This window comes from Pempheris klunzingeri, chromosome 21 (genome assembly GCF_042242105.1).
Source record: "Pempheris klunzingeri isolate RE-2024b chromosome 21, fPemKlu1.hap1, whole genome shotgun sequence".
NCBI lineage: Eukaryota > Metazoa > Chordata > Actinopteri > Acropomatiformes > Pempheridae > Pempheris > Pempheris klunzingeri.
The window spans coordinates 18,047,773-18,066,618 of NC_092032.1; the positions used below are offsets into that span (position 1 = coordinate 18,047,773).

General features: G+C 40.3%; 1 protein-coding gene across 1 annotated transcript in view; it reads right to left on the reverse strand.

Moving 5' to 3' along the window:
* The window catches only part of LOC139220783 (cadherin-18), a 54,631-nt gene extending 53,084 nt beyond the window's left edge, over window positions 1-1,547 (reverse strand). Inside the window, exon 1 of the mRNA XM_070852626.1 lies at window positions 1,317-1,547. Coding sequence (XP_070708727.1) covers window positions 1,317-1,547 — 231 coding nt within the window. The remainder of the gene's footprint in view (window positions 1-1,316) is intronic.
* Window positions 1,548-18,846: the final 17,299 nt, after the last annotated feature.

The window sequence follows — 18,846 nt, forward strand, 5'->3', positions numbered from 1 at the left end:
CATCAGCCAACCAGTCGGTGAACCAAATAATCATGAACTTCAAAGCAAGTGGACAAATTTAATGTTCGAGTGCCTACGTCCTCGTGCAGTTACTGCATCGACAAACTGACGCTTTGAATATGCTCCAAACATCTTAGGTATTCTCCAATAGTCAGTACACAATGCCTCATAAATGCTGAGGGATAGTTTTTGTTTGCACTGTGGGATTTGATGGTTCATTCATGCATCAAATAATATTAGCAAAAACGTATTTCACCAATAAATAACCTTTCTTTCTTGCATGGTCAGCTTCACAAGGACATTTGTGATTAAAACTCCAGGTTTATTCAATAAACAGACATTTGAGGTGAAAAGTGATATTTGCTGTTGTTGTTTTCTCCCTCTCATCCTTTTCCATGCATGTCATCCCTCTTTTCTTTCTTTTCCCCCCTAAAATGGTACCGTTGCTGAAATTCAGACATATGTGCAGTCAGAGGAGCGTTCTCATTCTCTTTCTCTCGGAGTGCGGTTGAGGGGATTAGTCTGTGCCTGAGTGCCTAGAATAATGATCACTGCAGCGGAGAAACACATTTCAGGAGATAAGGGCAGGCAATCTGCAAGCAAAGGACTTAACCAGCTCCCTATGGCTTATTGTGGAGCTAACAGAAAAGTCACCACCAACAACCAGGGCTACACTGCACCCTATGCACAAGCAAGAAGAATATCCACTACTATCTTTCCCACCGCAAGGGACATCAGTCACTCAACAAAACGACACTGAAATTGCATTCATAAAATTTTCTAACGATGAGGCACCCTGACTTGCTATGTCCCCATTGCACTACTGTCCAATTCCTTACTGTGGTGGTTCATTTCCCACCAAGAGATCAAATCTGGGTTCATTTCCCACAGAGAGACTAAATCTAATATTTCAGTTCAAAGACAGCTTGATGTAGAGGGCTATTCTCACTTTCAAACTGAATCCACTCTTGTATAGCTGGCTTCCCAGAGTGGCAGACGTGCTGTGAGGCACTCCTTAATTACAGAGAATAAAACATTTTTTGGACATTATCATAAGAGGGATTCAGTCAGACATCGTAATGACACCTTCACAAATGAGACCCAAATTTCCACATCAGAAGATGTAGAAAGTGCGCACAATGCCGACGTGGCAATCTCCCACAATAGAACAACCTGCTCCTGTTGTAGCCCATTTCTCAATAAACAAGAGGAGAGAGAAAAATGCCAAGTAAGCTGTTCAAAAGCAAGTTCTCTGAGATCAAAAGATTTCTTTTTTTTCTTTTTTTTACAGTTAGTCAGTTCAATAAAAATCTTACCTTTCCCACATACTGTGCATCTGGTCCCATGTGTTCTTCTAAAACAAAGAACTGGTTCCAGATCCAGCCACGCTTAGGCCTGTGGTGCACCTCCGTCTCCCCGTTGGCCAGTTTGGTCTGGTTCTTGGAGGGCACTTTGGCGGGGAGGTGGTGGCCTGCCCCGTAGCACCTCTGGATGAAGCATAGGCAGACCAGAAAGGGACAGAGACAGGAGGTGGCGGATATCCTCATGGTGGTGTGTGCTTTTGTAAAATGATCCCCGTGTTCCAAGGTGGTATGGTCCTCCCACCTCCGCCGCCGCAGCCACCACTACTAGCCACCGCTGCAGACCCGTGTAGTAGTCCCAGCAAAAGAGGAATCTAAATCCAAACTAAGGAAAAAGTTGTCCCAGTAGATCCCCTAAGATTCATGGCCCAAAGCCAAAGGTTTAACAAAAAAATAAGCAAGATACATTTACATTATGGAACTTTCCAGGCTGTGAGATGCTGTGCAAATGGACGTGAACTTCTGGGTAGTTCTACCAAGAGCAGAGGTTAATCCCGGAATCCATTCTGGATTTCCTAAGAGAGAGAGGAGGGGAAAAAGAAACACAGAGTTGGAGATTAATTTGATGGATATTAGAAGCTAAATGTCCACTAATTCCCTCCAATTAAATTGGAACTCATAAATCCGTACAGATGAGGACATGCACTTCAAACTGGTTGACTGTGATAAAGTACAAAGAGGCAATAAGAAATCTAGTTTCAGTGTTACAGCCATTTTTGCCATTGTGCAAATGGTACAAACAGGTTTAGACTTGAGGAGTTACAGTGCTATTAAAAGGTTGCCCATGTCTGTAAGTCAGAGTCAGACTGATATGCCCTGTGAGGTCACAGCCACGTATCAGAGCAGAGCAGCACTGACCCTGTGACTCAGGATGACTTAGCTTTATTAAAAACATCTTGAAAAAGGTTTGATTTGGGTGTTTTAACATGACCGGGGCATACTGCGAGGCTTAGTGTGTGCCTCAGTGTGGTGAATAATAAGTGTGGCAGGAAGAAATACATTTTCTATGATAAGGACAGACATCAAGTCACTCAGACAGAAGGCAGAGGGTGATTTTTAGAAGGCAGTGGAATGGAAAAGACGGAAGGAAACTGTTTTTCTGAACCAAAACTATAGTTCTGTCAGACTCCTGTTTGCAAGACTGTGCATTACACCTACATGTGTCACTCTGTGCTCTTTACAGAGGATGCATTACAGATAATTGCCTTGTCCAGGAGTGGATCTTAAATTTAGATATGTAACTGAAGTGCTCATAATCTCTGTTTTTGGATGTGAGGGCATTGCATCATTTGACCTTGCTGTTCTGAGATGCCCTCCTGTGTGAAGGAAATAACGATTTTAGAATCTCATTTAGGTTTCTAAAGAGTGAGATATGAGGGATCTCTCAAGAGGAATTTGGCGTACAAGTTTGAACTGGAGGACGCAGGATGCTCAATTTGCAAACAAGCCAAAAGAAGTTCTTGCTGACATTACCAGCTCTGCCATGTCCTGCTGATTACACAATAGTACACCTGCTGTGTGACAAAACAGTATCCGCTCAAAGGTCCACTTAATTGGCTTTGTTGGGGCTTTCAACCGTCAACAGATATGCCCACTATTGTCAATGCAATGTATCCGAACAGTGCAAATAAATGATGATGTCTGCCAGATACCTGCAGATGTAAAATTGTAAAAATCTGTAAAATTTTATGCGTTTGTTAATTAAGTGTTCGGATTAAAGCGAAAGCATAAGTCGATCACCGACCACAACATCTTCCGCCATCCGGCCAGACACAGTAGGAGGGGCGATCAGCCAAGGAGAAGGGGAGAGAGAGTCGGGATAAGAGCTAGGCTAACCGAGCTTGTACCCAAAAAAAAGAAATATCTAGAAAATTCTGTTTTTTCCCATGTAATTACAGATCTGACTTCATCGCACCACCCTGGATAAGCTACTGTTCCTGGCAAGCTTAGTACCAGGCCCCAGTAACAAGAAGTGAAAACATATTTTTAAAACAACACTAAGACATCAGTCACATAAACCAATTAGTTTTTATAATGTAATGACTATTTGACTGTTTGAAAATCACGACCCATCCCTAATATGTATAATGCTGTTTTACAAATTAACAGCTGGAGTGAGACTTTGGATAGGAAAATGTCACTAATGTTCTTCTTAGATATGCAGTAATCATACCAAGTAATATGAAAAATAGAAAACGGCCAGCTCCTTCTAAATGGAAAAACAACTCCCTGCATTACCAAGTGGAACCAAAAAGCAAAGTGAGTCAACACTGTAAAACAAACAAAGGTAAAAGGAGGTTTCGGTACTTTTTCCCTAAATAATAAGAAGCACCACTGGCTTAAAGCAGGAGAGTTGGTCCAACATTCAAAGCTCCAGTAGAATAGCAGCTTCGTGGGGATTATCGAGAGGACAAACACATGTATTTGATATTTAATAGGATCTAGGAGCTGACAGACTTCAAAGGCTGCTGCTCTCTATCTCTTACAATGTATGTGACAACATTAGTGAGAAATGCTAAACGAAACATTAATGCAACTTACAACTGTCACATACTTTGAAGGATAATCACTGAATTATTTTTTTCATAAATGTAAATATTTTTTCATATATATGGATTAAGATGTGCTTAGAACCCCTGACTAATCCCCATGTTTCAAATATCTCTACAAGCAAATTACGCAGCTCCACTATAGTTGTTGGTGATGTTGACTGAGTGCAGTGGATGTAATGTGTAATACGTACTGCCAGCCCAGGCAGTGAAAGGGAAGGCAAAGTCTGTTCTACATCAACTTGGATAAAAACTGGATAAATACTCAGCCGCACACTACACATGTAATCTGGGAAAAGATTCTAATCTGTGTAGGTATGTCTACGCCCAAATCCTGCTTTCCCTGTCCTCTTCCAACAACTGAGGAAATGATATCAAGCCCTGGAAAGGAACATTGATGGATTAGTTCTTTTGAATATTTCTTTTCCAAATACTACAGCAAATTATCCTACGCAGTCAAAGCATCGGTGAGACGGTTGTGATACCTGAGTCAGTCAGAATGAGAAAATGTTTTCCAGTGCTTTCACTTTCGCCTCCTGGGGTTCTCTTCAATCAGTCTCCTAATTGTCTGATTATCATGCTGATTCTAAGCAAAATACATTTCAGCGAGACACGAAATCAACAGCATCTGGCTGTCAATGGAAATAATTTCCCCATTTTTTTATGATGATGATATTGTTTTCAGCAGCCTTCTGCCCATGGCATGTTTCTACAGTATATGTGCAATGTTTAACAGGTTGGGTGAAGCACAGTGGCACCCACAAAGATTTTGGCAGGATGCAAAGAGTGAGTACATTTAAAAAAAAAGTAGGTATGTTTACACATGCATGCAATTCTTTCTTCTACAAAAGCATCTGATTGTTCTTTGACAGTTTTCCAGAATAAAGCTGGCAGTATTCAGTAGTTCATATTGTCAACAAATCCCATGAAAGGACCAAAAGCATCAGCGACGTGATCCAACTAAGAAATTATTTTGGTTTTTTTAGTAGTCATAGACTGATAAAGCTAATTCCTCTTTGCCATAGAGCTCCATTGTCGTCCCCACCACACAAGCCTGTAGTTTACTGTCCCTCACAATCCTCTCTGCTGCTTGAAACACTCACTAGAGCACCAAATGTGTATTGATCGACTGTTGAAAATAGTCCCAGACAAATTCACTATTTACAGCTGTTTGAGCAAACTAAAATGTCAGTTTCCTGACAATACAATAAATATAATAAAAAACAATACATGTTTATAACTATACATGTATATGTGCACAAAAATAAAAGTCAAGTAAAGGATATTTACTAAAACTAATCAATGATAAAAATGTTACTTACTTCTACAACCCACTGCATAGTTACTGGTAACTAACTAACTATTTCTCTGACAAAAGCTCAGCTGACAAAGATATCAATTAAACCTTTTCATAGCATGTATAATACACATCATACACTCAAATTCTTTAATATTTTGAGCAGAGTTACACCACATCACATATAGAATTTATAGAATTGTGTACACTTGCACAAAAATATGTCCAACCGGTGTGTTTTTCCCAGAGAATCTTTCCCTTCCCATATACCCTTTCCTCCATCTTTATGCTCTCTTCCCTTCACCCCCAGTTGTACCTTGAACCTTTTCATATTATATATATATATATTTAATTTTTTTGCTGGTGGACTGTTCAACTTATAGCTGGGACCATAGGCAGACAGAAAATACTGTATCTCTGTCTCCTGTTTTATTCATGGAAAGAGGATTGCAGGGAATCAACTGGTCATGTTAACAATATATAAAATTGAATAAGACCTAAGCCAGAGTAAAACCAACAGTTTCTGCATGCACACACAGCCACTGATGAGACTGCAGGTGGTAAAACACTTAAAAGAAAACGGTAGAAAGATAAAGTAAAAGAGAGCAGGGAGAGTTGTTAAAGCAGCAACAGAGACGCACCTCTATTCATTCTGGCAGAGAAGCAGAGCAGGATCCTGTCACCTGCCGCTAATAGCTAATGTTTTGGACTCCTGCTGAGATCTCACCCACTGCATTCGATTTCACAGCATCAGCTTTCTACTGATGTCAAACACCAGATAGCAGAGGACTGGGGCGGGTCAAAACACGTATCACTGAACCACTGTTCTATCCTCAGAACAAAGAGGACCAGTCAGAGAGAGATGACTACAGCAAAAGAGACTCTTGACTTTTCACCTCATCCGAAAGGAGCAAATACAAACATTTCCCACCCACTTATAGTGCCCGTTTGTTTCCTGTGGTCTGAAGCTGCCGTTTCACTGAGCCGAGGTAAATAAACAAGTACGGGAAGACAACAGCAGCAGAGACAATTAGAGACACAGCAATGTGTTTTATGAGAAATCAGACTGTAGCACTGCTGGGACATGCTGCTGACGCCTGACCATGAATTAATGTTTCTGCTCTGTTGTGTCTGCTGAATCAGAAGGACCTCTCCACAAACCTGTTGAAACAGATACTTAAATGGAGGCTGAAAGACATTTTGTGCACCAACAGATGAATAATGTATTCTGGCATCTTATCTAGAACCATTGCGACAGTTTAATTGCTTATGGCTTGTAGGTTTAATAATATAGGCTTTTATACAGAGTATACTGTTAACAGGGATAGGCAACAATCAATCAACAGTGAGACAATATCTACCATCAAAGACTGGTGGCTACTGTTTTAATATGTCAGGGTATATTTTGTTATTGTGGGCAAAGGTGCAAATCAATGAGCAGGGCTGCTGGATAAAAAAATAAAAATAGATTTTTATATGATTGCTCACTCAGTGTGATTAAGCACTTTACGTTTTCAGGTGTTTAATTTTCTTGATTAGCCAAAGACCAACAAGTATGTTTGGTACTTTATCTAATTAGACGTTCTTAATTGAATTTCCAGAAATCTTACTATATCACATTATATGTATACACAATATAAATGAGAGTTGTATCCATATGACCCACTCCTATAAGGCAATAGTGGAGTCTTTAGTTAATTTATTTGTCCCAGAGAGTCACTTTAGTACGCAGGAACGTTTGGAGGAACATTTGTCTAGAAAGTTTTTCTACATTCTTTTCCTTCACTTTTTAAATCCTGTGTGTGTAAAATTTGTTTCTGTGTAAAAGCTTTGCAGCATTTCGCATTGACCCCAAACAATGACTTTGGGTTTGTTTTGATAAACGTATTTTAGTCCCATGCCAGAAAAAAAAACAGTATCTTGTTTCTAAGCGATGTCCTGTTGCCAGCTCTCTCTAACTAACTGTCAATATTTATCTGAAGTTCTTTAAGTTCATGCAACTCAACTAGGAATTCGGTCCATTAAATATAAAAAAAAGCAGCCCCTCACAACAAAAAGAAATTGTCGTATTTGGAGATTACTGAATTCAGCCCTTTTCTCCTAACCCCCTTTAGGAGAAACAAGGTGCAAAGGAGCAAAAGAATAAATCAATCCAAAACAAATTATCCTGTCCAGTTTGAGAATAACAGTAGAAGCTTAAGAAAAGACAGGTGCTGTGCCCATAGGCTGATAGAGGTGAAACAACTCTTAAAAACAGATCAAATACAGCTGTGAGTTGAATTTCTATTATTGTGCAGGCTCATTTATAAGCCAATCAAGTTTTCTTTTGAATCTCACTATTATCCCAAGAGCTGATTATTTCAGACAAATAAAAATAAGTGCAGTGAGAAAAAAAAAGGAGTTTATGAATGAAACCATGATTGGGCTGCGATAAGAGGAAGGCTGTTTCTCAAGAGCTGGTTTTTTAGAAGAAAACGGTCAAAATCTCATATTGATGACAAGGTGAGCACAGTTTTGTTTAGAGGAATCAGGCTGGACAAAGATTTTGAATGTTCCTTTTCTCTGGGGCTACACCTGTCATATACCTTTAGCGCTGCACTGTGAATCTAACTACTCTTGGACTTTCTCTATCATGATCTGTACTTTTGAACAAAATCCTGTATAATAGAACATTGACAAATGATAACAGCCACTTTTGGCAGAACTGTAAAAATGCAATTGATTCATCTGTACCTGTACTAAAACTAAGCGCCTTTTCCCGGAGTCTATTGGGTGATTTGACCCAGCTCATTGTTTGTGAAAGGAAGAAGATTAGTCTGATCAGCCTCACAAGCAGGGCAATCCTCTGAATGTGCGGCACACCCTGGAGGTTCCACGAAATTGGAGGAGATAAATAGGCTGAAGAGAGGTGCCAGCAATTCAGGGATTTAGCCAAGCAGACTGTAGTATTTCCACAATGCCATCTTACTAGAAAACGCATAGAGTCATGGCTGAATGAACTGTTTTACCAGTTATTTTTCCCACAAAAACAATCCGAACCTGTGAGCACCTTTTCCACTCTGATCTAACTCAGGATTTGTAAGATGCATGATTTAGTAATATCACGATTTTTTGGGTTTGTTCGCAAATTAGGACTACCCACTATTAATGTGATGAAGGTTCTGTCCGCACAGCAACATAAGAACAGGTTTTTTGCAATGTAACCTGTGAAAATCCCAGTTTTCTCTGGTGTTAAATGCCTTGGTCACCTTGAGAGTAGTTAGCCAACAATATGTCCTGAAATCCAGACCGGCAACACACATGGCACGGTCACCCACATGCTTCTCTAACCTTCAGGCTTCCCGAGACTAAAATTAATTGCACTCATCTTCATAAATCTCATGTCCTACTTACAACTGCTCTCACTTGCTTTTAATTAAAATTCACAATCATTCTACATCGATTTCTGTACTTTTCCAGAGGCGAACAATTGGTATTTCGCTCTCCAACTTAACTTGAGCACATAACATCACCTGTAAGTGCACGACTTTGATCATATTACATAACCCTAGGATGGTTGGCAGATAACAACCATAGGATCATCTAATAATCATGACCCGAGCCTACAGATAACAACTCTCTGTCTTCTTCCCTAAAGTGATGATGGGGAGAGTAATTTAGTTGGCAGGGTAAAAAGAGTAAATTTATGTCTGAGTAACATTTTAAATTAAGGTGTAAGCTGTAAAAAAAGAAAATTCTTGGCTGTCAAACACTCGTACTGTAGAAAACGATGACAGTTAGCCCTCCGTGTAAACAGTCCAGGAAATACAGAACTACACTCAAGCTATAATTAAGCATCTGAAGCTTGAAAATATGACATATTATAAAAGAAATCTGCATTTATTTTCTCTCTGTCATGCACAAACAAATGCTGGAGCCTTGGATTTCAATCTTTTTTCAACACTTGTGGGTAATTAAAAGCAAAAAACAGCAGGTTTTTAAACACAGATTAGACCTGAAGGTAATTAGGCCCATTGCAATAATGACTCCCACCGAGTCATGTGGGCAGGATGGTTTGTCAGTCACCCCCTCCCACCATATCTCCCAAAGTCAACAGCAACTCGTCCTTGCAGTAAGCTACTCTCCAAACGCCATCTGTCCTAACCCTCAGCTCTGATTACCTCAAACCCAAAAACGCACCACTCCTCATGCAGCTCGGCAAGGCAAGGGTTGTTGAGATGAGAGCAGGAATCCTCTGATGGTTTCATCTCCTCGTGTTTACAAGCCAAGTTAAACAACCTCAATTATATATGTGAAGGAGGAGTTCTTTCTCACTTTTTCTTTTGCTGTCACATTAGAAAACATGTCTCTACCCGTCAACCCCACTATATGTTGTTTCGCTCCTTAATGAGAGCTGGGTGGAAGATGGAAAATGTCCCATCTGTTGTGTGTTTAATGGCTGGATTCTTGAGCTCTAATCATACAGCAGGAGTGCCAGGATGGAGCAGACAGAACCCATCTGCTGGCCACTGCAGGGAAAAGACACACATTTTTTCAACTTGCATCATCATCATCATCTCTGTCCGCTCTTACTGAAGCCTCTCCCGCACCTCATCCACCTCATACATTCAAATGCCCACACACATTCAATTTACTGTGATATGAAAATATGTTAAAAGCAGCAAACACTCACATTGTAGGGCCAGAATCAGTGAATATTGGACACTTTGGATAATTAACTAAACTAATCAATATTTTGCAGCAAATTCCAATTATTTTTTTCAATTAGCAGATTAATGGTCTGTTCTACAATATGAATACAATCATGACCATTGTTTTTTTTCCCTGAAGTTAGGTCTGAGGGCTCATTCTGGAAGTATTATTTTAATATGGACATTTCCTGTTATCAATATTACTGTGGTACGGAATGTGAATACAAAATTACATTGGAAATCATCAAACCAATGTTCAAAGCATGACTCTTCATATTTGTGAAACTGAAATAAGTTTTACAAGTTACTAGTTTTCCTTTTTGATAGAATTTCACAAGTCTGGCAAGTCTTTCAAAATCTGGCAAAAATCTGTAAATGTTTTATGGGGAAGGAAAATGAGTTATCATGTTTAGCAGGCCTAAAGGATGCACACAGAGGGTTTGGGTGAGAAGTACATATCTTTATTTCTTTACCAAAAAACTCCATAGCATACCTTTAAAAGCATGAATTAATTGTCCTGTGATACAGAACAGAACAAGCAATAAATCCTAAAATATCACATATCAGAAAATATCAAGCTGGTCTGATAAATGACTCTTTTTTTTTTTCAGTAAAAATCTAATCAGTCAATTTCTCAATGAACTGATTAATCTTTTCAGAACTACTTGGATAAGCTTGTAATACTTTGGGGATTTAATTCATCCTCTGCCAAACAGAACAAGAGAAAAAGACACTAGGTAGATTCAGGATGGAAATATATTCATATCACCTACAGCACTTGGTTCTCTTCATGTCTGAGAAGTCTAAATTCAGGTTGAGGCCAGCGGAGTTTGGCAGGCTTCACCGTTTCACACATGCTAAAACACACAGAGCAGGTGGGTTTTACAACAAGGAGCGTGCCTGTGTGCTCTCATCCACAAAGTAGGGCTGAGGCTATTCACATTAGCATTTCATACACAGATAAGCTTGCTTTCTTGCTGCCAGGTAGATTCCCACATGAGAGGATGAAGTGCGAGAGATTTGGGGGTTTCGCAGATGCTCGCCACGCTGCTTTTCAAGTGCCCACAGAGACTCGTGGGGGGGTGTTAGGAGCAGCAACAGACAAATATGCCACCTCATCGTCCAAATAAAGAATAAGCTGGTGATGTAGACGACAGAGGAGGAGGTGGGGAGGAATAGTCGTAGAGAAGTGTGAGGATGGTGTGCAGTATGTTGTGTGGGCTGGGAGACAAAATGTCACGCTGACATTTTTTTCTCTTTATACATCATTACAAATGCTGCTAAAAGCTAAAACTACTGCAGTGCCATGAAAACAGAGAACATAATGCACTGAAAGAGCGCATTTCTGGGCAAAATGAAAACCACAACTTCCTCATTTCAACTGAGATTCAGATTCTCTCACAATGTGTTTCCACCTTTCCTAAATCACCAGGGAGGTTTCCTTGGTTCTGACTCATTTTGTTCTTGTTTTTGTTGTTCCTCCGAGGCTTTTCTGTGTTACTTTGAGAAATTCATTTGGGAGATTTGAAAGATATGTTTCATTTTTGTTCTGTGTGCCTGTGCATAAACAACATATGGCGTAAGAGAGTTTTTCATTTGTTGATCCAACTTAAAGCACAATACGAACTCCACTTTTTAAATTGGTGAATTACTGTGAATGTTGAATCACTATTTCATTCAATAATTTGGTTCATGGTCTGCAGTGTTCATCGCACGAGCAGTTTGTTTGACCTTGTCTGAGTGATGCTGCCACTACTACCGAGAGAGCAGCAACTATCAGCTATTTCTATTATTGATTAATCTATAGATTATTTTCTTGATTGCTTGATTTCTTGATTCTTGAAATGCTCATCACAAGCTCTCAGAGCCCCTGATGATGATGTTGAAGATGATTGAAATGTTTTGTACGACCAAGAGTCCAGTGTGGTGCTGCATCGTAATCCAGGCACCAAAATACAAAGCAACAACATGTTTACTCCAAGTTTGGCTCTATCAAGGCGTAGAGTTTATACATAGTAATCAACTCCCAGTTATTTGCAGTGCTTGAGCTGTGATTTACGAACAAATCTGGATCTTAATGTATTTTTCAAAAATGCGAAGGGGCCAAAGTTCAAATTCAAGGTGTGAAGTTGTTCTTTAAGTCTTTAAATGTTTCATGTTATTGATCTTTCTGCAGGTGTGAATACTACAATACATTTGCCATGTAGGAGTGAGAAAAGTAGACACATGAATATATATATATATTTTAGCATGGTTAATGATGCAGCCACACTTATATGATATGAAAAATAAATACTATTTCTGGTATTAGCTGAATGCCAAGCTTGAAATTAAGCTCTTGGCACAGGGTGTTCGACTTGTTTGGGCACATTGAGATTCATTTCAATACACGGAGAGCTGTTTGACACTTTGGCACATGCTTTGACAGTTTGGCAACAGTGCACTAGCTCACAAGCACAGTCCTTGGGGCAAGGCAGCAGGCAGATGTTGCTACAAAGTGAATGGTTCAATCACAGCTCTGGAGACTGTTCTAAGAAAATCTGCTTACACACTACGCAACTCAGCTCAAACATTAACAGCAATGGTAGCAATGGAGTACAGCCAGTGTTGACTGACAGTATGAATTAACCAATATTTAGTATTATTTCATATATGTAGTGTAATCGCATCAAAATAAAAAGCAAAAAAAACCTACATGTGTTAAACTGGAAAATTGAAAAAAGGCAAAAGATGCAAAACGCCATTATTTTTTCTGTGTCTATTCCCACACACACACGCAAAAACACTTATGTCGAATACTGCTTGTTTGGAAAACTCAATTCAACCTTTTGCAGAGGTATTCAAGCTGCATTAAAATTCCAGTTGTCGTCTTAACTCTGGTGGACAGCCCCCCGCGGCTCACCTCTCATCCACCTCAGATCTGTGAATCAGTAGGGACGCTCTGTCCATCTCCCCACCTCTCCCTCGCACGCTCATAAAGCGTGGCCATGGTCCAATTAACATCTCTCTCACATTTCCACATCGCAGCGTTGCACGTGAAGGGCAAGCAGGTCTGACAGGCGCACAGCACACTAATGTTTTATCAGTGCCACACATCAGGGTTTCTCATTGCACTGTGACACTGACAACTAACTGACGTGACTCTGCTTTTCTCTCTGCCAGGGTACTACAAGACTTTTCAGTTAGAGTCCCTATTTCACTGGAAGCAACATTGTCAGGTGGTGCATGTAATGTCTCTCAACATTAGAAGAGTAAAATATGATAAATAACCCCTGCAGGTTTTCACTATACATTTTGTTTTAATCCCCTACTTTTAAATATCTTGCACAATGTGCTAATGAAAAAAAGCTTCCTCATCACTGGAAGTATGATCTCAATATATCAGCACACTTGTATTCTGCTGAACTGTCTTTGAGCACGATGCCGCATGTCTACCATATTATTCTGTGTACATTGTTGAGTGTAAAAGTGTTAGTGAAATGCCTGAAGCTTAGAATGTAAATCTAGAGTGGGATAAGTCTGATAAAGGATGTGCCCAGGTGAATAAAACGCACTTGAAAAAGCTGAAACCTCCCGAATATGACCAAAAGGCATACCCGCCGCCCTGATGCTTTTGAGCAGAGAACAAAATAGAATACTCGAAGGCAGCCCCCAGGATCCCAGGCAGAAACGTGCAGCGATTACATAATGACAGTTCATCTTTAAGAGCTATTTAAAAATGGGAGAGTCTCTGAGCAAACACTCACCAATATGAGATGGAAGCCCAACCCCTTAATAGTACATTAACTATTCATGCAGCATATTGCCAATTGAATGGCCCTGTTTTCATGGTTTGCAAAGACATTCTTCCCATAAAAAGCGAACAATGATGCAGACATTTTCATCTACATCCCACTGCAGCTGCATTTTTTTATTTTTTGCCTTTACATCACAACATGTTGAAGCCTCTGCATGATAGATTTTTTTTAAAGTGTATTTTACATCAAACCACACGATGCTAAACTCGAATCCACCCAAGGCCTTTCATTCGTGTAGGGCAGAGCAATGTCTTTGTTAAATGCTTAAAACAGGAATGTGTTGCAGACTTAGTTGAAGTGTAGGACGTTACGATGCTGGATGATGTTTTGTAAATGACTGGAAAGTTGTAAGTGCCCTATTCTGGATATTAGTAGGAGCACACATTGATTTTCCTCAATGAAATCGTCAATGTTTGAAAAGAAGCAGAAATTCAACACTATATCATGAAAAAAGCCCTCAAAAAGAGTAATCCACTGAAAATTTGAAAACCTTCAACGTGTTCAGCCAATTTAGGACATAATTATATCTTGGTTTGTTTTGATTAAATGAAAATCACAATGCTCTAATGCCATGGTCTTCTTAAACTCTCCGTCACAATCAAACTTAAAGCTCCTCTCGTGCTGCTGAGTGTTCTTTAAGGAAATGCTTTGCTGCTCATTCGTCACTGACAGTGAGAGCAGGAGATGAATCATTCTAATGTTGCTTTCACCCATACTGAAAAAACCCAGAGTGCAATAATGTCAGTGTGATGCAGACTGCTCTGTGCCCCACTGTAAGAAATGAAAGTCTAAATCAAAAATAGAAATAATGCTAGATGATAACAAAGGCCTGAAACAGCGAGCTCAAAGTATAGAACTGGATATTTTCTCTTCCAAACGGTGTTGATGAATCATGTGTTTCTGGTTTCAAATGACAGAATTCTCTCTTTTTCTTCGAAGCAAGAGAAGCCAAATACCTTCAATGTGTTCTCATTTTCTGAATGATTATCATGAAGGCCCTTTGACCACACCTGCCTAGCTGAGGAGTTCATGAGAAACATCTTCTACCTTTTACAACCTGTTTGTCTGGCAGCCTATTTAAGTATCTGGAGCTACATGCTCGGTAAGTTGTGCTGACCGTGGCCCAGTGACCAACGCTTTCACTCCACTTTATGCTGTGATGCTTTGCATTTAAAAAGCCAGAATGTAGGCTTTTCTATGTGGACTGAATGGCAACAATACAAATTCACAACAGGAAGCTATAAGCGAGAACGGCAAAAGAAAATAGCTGAGTATTGTATCATTCTATCTTTGGAGGGGATTTGACCCATGAAAGAAATGTGCCCATTAAAAGAGAATACTGCTCGTAAGAATAATAATTTCAATTTGGATTAATATGATGGTGGCAAGTGCACTTTATTGGTATTCCTTCTGACAAACAATAGCTTTTGCAGGTAGGGTTTGCAAAAGCATGATTAATGTGGTTACCTCACTCAAAACAATGTAACTGAAAATCTTAACTGGAATCAGTTTACCTGGACACCAGGTCAAGTGACACATTTAAAAGGTCCATGGAGGCGAATATCCTGCGTGATAGCGGAAAATTGGACTTGAATGTCAGTAACATTGAAATCTGTTAGTCTTAAATGGCAAGGCACAGCAGCTCTTATCCATTTATAATCTTCCCTAACAGATATAAGAGAAATAATGCTTTTCTTTCAGGCTGCAATCAGCCAATGACGTCTAATTCAGTGTCTTGTTATCACTGGTTGCCATGCATTTTCTGTGCAGCTGCTTCTCTGTAGATTGAATGAGCCACACAGGTAGATAAAAGTTGCAAAATGAGAGATTCTTATGCAATAGAGTTTGATTATTGCTTCAAAGGTGATGTAAAGCAATAAAAGCTTTAGGAACAATTCTGTAGATGAAACAGTAAGGCTGTCCTTTTATTTCCTGTTAATAACTTTACTTTCACAAGGACATGATCTTTTTTTCCCCTCAGCCCTACTCATGCTAGCTACCACTTTCCTCTTCAGCTTTTTCTAAATGAACACTTGCTGCTGCCAGACATTTAAAATACAATATTTCCTAAATGTTTAATGTTCAGTGTGAGAAGTGTGAGAAGGCATTTTTAGTGAGTGTGTGAGTGTGAGTGTGTCTGTGTGTACATTCCCATCAGGGCAGCACGTCTGATAAGAAATTTAATGACAAAATTCATCCATCATTTATCTTTTGGAGTCGCACAATAACACAACACTGTAGCATGAGAAGCAGGGGATTATTTTACCTTGTCGCATCCTGGATTTAGAAGAAAATGGTATCGCTGACAAGACCATTCAACACCATAATTCTTGCAGAAAACAAACCCCTACATTGTCAATCTTGGATGGCAGTCAGAGACAGTGAATGACCACTCTTTAGTGGCTATATGTGAAGACACTGGTAATGTTCGGAGGAAAGCATGATTCATCTTTTGAATGGCCCTTTGAATGTGCTGTTGGAACAATAATCCACTGTTCTTTTCCCTGTCTAGCCTGCTTGTAATATGATTGAAAACACAATGGTGGCCATCACACTGTAGCCACCTGGAGTGTACCGTTTCTGCATGGGCCATTACTTCTTGATGCACCTTTTTCGGTTTTTAAGATTGATTTGGCACGATCAAGCTTAAGTGTCACTAGTAGGTTCCTAATAAGGGCTGCAACAACATTTTGGTTTTCCACCTCTAAGAAGCTGAGAGACAAGTGAGCAAAATCCAAGCATTGTATGGGTCAAACATGTCCTGCAATTCCCATGAAACAATATGATAGCATCTTTTGTTAGAGACTCCCCAACTGCCAAACACCTATGTTTTCTGCAGTTGCTGTCTGAGAAGTGAGATTAATAATGGTGTAATTAACTTAGTGCCCTTTCAAACAAGGAAAAATCCACAGGCTGAGCAAACAGGCATGCTATTATATCAACAGAGACTGCCTAATAAGGGTATTGAGGCCGTCTTTGTCCTTTCAGAACATCTGCGGTTTGCATTGAATTGCTCTGAGGCAGGTGCTGGCCTATGTATAGAGGGGTACTCCATCTATTTTTCAAGAAGGGAAGCCTACTAGTTACTGATGCAAGAGGAACTGAAGATCAAATTGTCCTGTAGGTAAAATGATTATTTGTTCTAGTGAATGCTGGGGCAACATGTATTTTTTTGGTAGTGCTGAGAAAACCCAGTTCGCTGTAGGGCTGAGATAGATTTCATTAAATTATTATTTCAAATAAATAAATCAATAAATAAGAAGTATAAATCAAAACTGGCTTCAATGTGAGAGTTTTCTCTATCATCTTTTTTTAACATACATACTTCTCTGTGGTTTTCAACTAAACATGACTCACCTCTGTTAATGCTTTAGAAGATGTGACTTTTGATCCAGTGTGTTTAGGTCAGTACGAATGTGGAGCTTCTGTCTTAATGTCCAACGTTTCAAACGTGGAAAGGGTGAATGTGCCAAACTACCACTGAAAGAGAGGGTGGACAAGATGGATGGAGCACCTGGCTGATGGCTTCAGCACATAACATGCAGACCCATGTGATGCATGTTGCATGTTGTATGTTGTTGTTTGCAACATCACCACATTCCTGATGTTCTGTACAGTGTGGAAACGGATCTACAATGTGATCGCTGGTCATTTATTTATAATAGTCATTAACTAAGCATGGCAAACGTTTGATGCAGATTCTCAGAAATGAGGACTGGGTGATTTTCTGCTGTTTATCTTATTAGAAATGGACTCTGGCACATTGTGGAGGATTTTCTCTTTTCTTTTTACAAATTATTGATATTGTAGACAAAGCAATTGATGAGTCAACAAGAAAGAGTCAACAGATTTACTGATACTGAACTAGTCATTTTTTGCAGCCCGAGTTGATCACACATGGCTAAATAATTCTATGGCTGAACATCACTGGAATCGCCACTGTTACAAATGTCCCCAGGCACCAATTAGAAAAAGAAAGGGAGGAAAAAAATCATCAAAACTTCTCCCTCAGCACATTTTTCCAATCAGGAGAGCAAAAAAAAAACATTTGCATGTTGTCAGAATCAATGTCAGAGCCCACAGCAGCCAAATGGTTCCTATAGTAGAGCCCTACTGTAAACTACTCCGCTGAAAAAAACCACCTCATCGACAGCTTTTGAGCCCAACAACATGCTCATGAATCACATGACACTTGCCATCTTTTTCCCTAAACATTTGCAAACACATCACAGAGGTGATCACCTTGCAATAAAAAAAAAAAAATGCATTGCTGAGGATTGGCAGCCGTACAATCCTCTCTGTGCTCACCAGATGCCAATCAATGCAACATTAACGGGGACAGCCAAGCATCTGGCACTTGGCTCGCGCATCTTTCTACACACAAGACTGTCAGAGCATTTCAAAGCAGGCATTCACTCAAAACAGGTCTTGTTTTCTCTCCTGCTCCAGAGTCATGGGGTCTGATGCAGGGAGAGAAAGCCCGACTTATAGAGAGGCTGCAGTCAATGAGTGGACTCCTGTTTCCTGCAGTGCGCGTAAATTTCAGTCTGGCTACACTGGTGCGGCACGCGCATCTCAGGGATCGGATAGCCTCCAACTCCCCCAGTGTGAGAGCAGCCCGTCTATCACTCATAACTCCGCCGTGGCGCTGAGAGCAACAACACCCCCGGGGGAAGAGACGAGCCAAGTCCTCTCAGCACACCCGAAAAATGACTGACACAAAGTGCGCACTCCTCCACTTCTTCAGCTTTCTGCTGACACCCTCGTTTCACAGGCGCAAATGCAAATCCGCACACAGTCAAACTCGCCGCTTACGAGTGCGCGCACATGCTCTCCCGCACAAGACCCCCGTTTATCTCCCGGCTCGTTTAATCACAACTCAGTGAGGCGGGGGCGCACGCCCGCGCCACAGACAGTCACGCGCACAGGTGCAATTGCAAAACTTCCACTCCATCACAGATGACAGCGAGGAGGCAGAAAAAACTTGTTTCTCTCTCTTACCTGTCCGCGCGCACCCCCCTGGACACACATGACAGCCGACTAACGGAGAAAAAGATGCAGTTTGAGCTTGTTCCACATTTCTCCTTCCTTCAGTCTCTCTTCCAGTGTCCCTCCCTCCGCGGCTGTCCTCCTCTCCGGGGCAGAGCTTCA